Raw genomic sequence first — 2,782 nt, forward strand, 5'->3', positions numbered from 1 at the left:
TGAGTGTTGCAGTGTGTCCTCAATTTTCCTGTCCTGCTGCGTTATAGGTGCTGATGTCCAGCTGTTCACTCTGTAAGACGTGTGACTGCCTGGTGTACGATGAGGAGATCATGGCCGGCTGGACGGCAGACGACTCCAACCTGAACACCACTTGCCCCTTTTGTGGAAACCCCTTTCTGCCCTTCCTCAACGTGGAGATCAGGGACATGCGAGGACCCGGCAGGTAGACGATGACACCTTAGTACTGAACTGCTGAAACAGTGAAAATATAACTGTTAGATAACTTTAGAGGAATTTTGTAGTTGTCTTGTATTTGTTGTTTTTATTGCATATTGTCAGATTATCACACGATCTGTAGCATTTAGACTTTTCTGGATGGAGCTATTTCTTCTCCCCATTATTAGGTTTTTACTGACATTAGTTGATTACTGTGATTGCTTATTGATTACCTTTTTTCAAACTATCCACTCTCCAGTGATGATTTTCCCCCTGAAAACATTGTTTTGTTTATCTGTTATACACTTATGACTAAATAGGCAACAAACCAAAGTTAAGAGTTTAACAAAAACCCAAAAACTTTGATCGACATTGGCCTGGAAACATAAGAATAACCTGCTTCAAACCAGTGAGAATACCACAGATAAAAACAGAAATCTCTGAAGTAAAATAACTAGATATGTTTTAACTTTGGCAGATATTAGTGTGTTCATATTCCTCACAGTAAGACGTTGATAAAGAAAATAGGTTTTCAGTGCCTTTAAAATTAACAAATCAACAAAATGATATATTGTGAACAGGATGAAATGCTACAGGGATTTTATAATCACTAATTAATCAGGAAAGAAACCTGACTTGACGTTCCTGGATGTCCTCTCTTTGTGCACCCTCTCCTTTCCACAGGCTTTTCCTGAAGGGAAGCCCGTCGGTGGACGAGGCAATGACCTCATCATACTCAGCCTCCACAGGTTTGGACACAGGGACGTCCACCTTGTCCACTCCCTGTCCTACAACAGCTGTCTTCCCTCCCTCCCCTGTGATTGCTGTCCAGGAGTGCTTGGGGAGTGGAAGGTAAACCACATTCTCCAGTTATCTACACACTGAGTCTATATTGATATTCTATTGGACAAGGATTGATTGTTGCTACCAGCATAAAACATGTGAATTGCCGACCAGTCATTAGCGGTTTGGTTGCATTATGGGTAATGTTGGCACCAGATTTTGATATGTGGAGTAAAAAAATGATGATATCTCTGAGTCTGACAGTGTTATAAGAGAGTAATGTAGAGTAACTAAATGTATTTTTATTCACCAAATACCTACTTTGTTCTCAGAATTTTTTTTAATTCATGCCACATATAACAACATGCACACACTGTAGTTTAGAGCAATGTATTTTGTGGTGCTCGCTTTATCAAATTCTTACTGGTGACTGTATTTCATGAGTGTTGGAAATAGGATGAACTAAAAAAATGGGACCTGCATCGCATTTAATTCATCCACGTGTATAAATCTGAGTTTGGAGCCACAAAGTCTGAATATTACGTCACTTACATGTAGAATTAAATATCTGTCTTCTACATGTTTTTCTGTAAAGGACCTTGAAGACAAATGAAAACAACCTTCATAATCACATTTTAATGTCAAGCAAGTGACTGACTGATACTGATGTTACTAGTTTTGTTTGATGGGAGGATGGCCGGGAGGATTAAATACAACCAGAAAGCAGCTGACATGAGGCCTGAAACACTTATTTTTTTGTTCTCGTGGTGTATTCTCAGATGTGCTGTATGATTTTTTTTTCTAGCTCATCTTCATTCAGCTTCGAGGTTTGTCTGATTAAACAATGCTTTTGAAGTAGGAACCTACAGTAGCTTCATCCACATGCCCCATCTGCATTGTAAAAGAGCGATATGAGATGATCTGCAGCACCTGGTCCATACAAAGCTTTCTGTGTCTGTGTGTGTGACACAGAGACCACCTTCATGAGGTTATTAAATGTGTGAGCAACAGGGACGAACAGTGCCTGATACCCTGGTGCCGAGATATCAGGAGGCTAAAATTTGATTTTTAGTGTTTTTGCTGATTTAAATCTGGATTCTGTTTTGTTTGTGTGACTTAAGACACTCAACAACAATCATCTTGTATAATGTTGTGAGTTGAGATGTGTGTTATGAGCTGATCCTCCTCGTTGTGTTTTCACAGGACTCGATCGACCAGGGTTCAAGGTATCAATATCCCCTCAGACCGCCGGAAGGGGGTGTCCTCCCCTGGAGCTCCCATGGCCCGCAGTGTCAGCGCCTTCGGCCCTCTGGACGAAGGATCCCGACTCAACCGTTGTGTGCCGACGTCGGGCAGCCTGCCCAGCCGCCTCAATGAAGCCACGGTGTGTCTCAACACAAATCACTGATGTTTTTAAATCAATCAATATTTGTTAAAAAGGGCTGCACATACTTTACTCATGGCAGTTAGAAATCTAACCTCCTGTCATTCTTGTCCCGCCCAGGACCCGCTGAGTATGGAGTGGCGGCTGCACAACCCCGAGCCGGTGACGGTTCCCTACCTGAGCCCACTGGTGCTGTGGAAAGAGCTGGAGAGTCTGCTGGAGAACGAGGGCGACGCGGTGATCACAGAGGCCGACATGGTGGACCATCATCCCATCATCTACTGGAACCTGGTCTGGTACTTCAGACGGCTGGACCTGCCCAGCAACCTGCCCGGTCTCATCCTCACCTCTGAGCACTGCAACAGAGACTCCCAGGTGTCTGTCTGTCTCTGTCTGTCT

General features: G+C 43.2%; 1 protein-coding gene across 1 annotated transcript in view; it reads left to right on the top strand.

Annotated features, from left to right (window-relative positions):
- Positions 1-2,782, top strand: part of LOC118343385 (C-myc promoter-binding protein-like) — a gene marked incomplete in the record, with an annotated part of 59,871 nt that overhangs the window by 51,733 nt on the left and 5,356 nt on the right. Inside the window, 4 exon segments of the mRNA XM_035682182.1 lie at positions 71-223; positions 901-1,068; positions 2,203-2,383; positions 2,504-2,758. Of these exon segments, the coding sequence (XP_035538075.1) occupies positions 71-223; positions 901-1,068; positions 2,203-2,383; positions 2,504-2,758 (757 nt within the window).

Source organism: Morone saxatilis, unplaced genomic scaffold (genome assembly GCF_004916995.1).
Source record: "Morone saxatilis isolate NCDOM2014 unplaced genomic scaffold, NCSU_SB_2.0 Contig11, whole genome shotgun sequence".
In the NCBI taxonomy this organism is placed as follows: Eukaryota; Metazoa; Chordata; class Actinopteri; family Moronidae; genus Morone; species Morone saxatilis.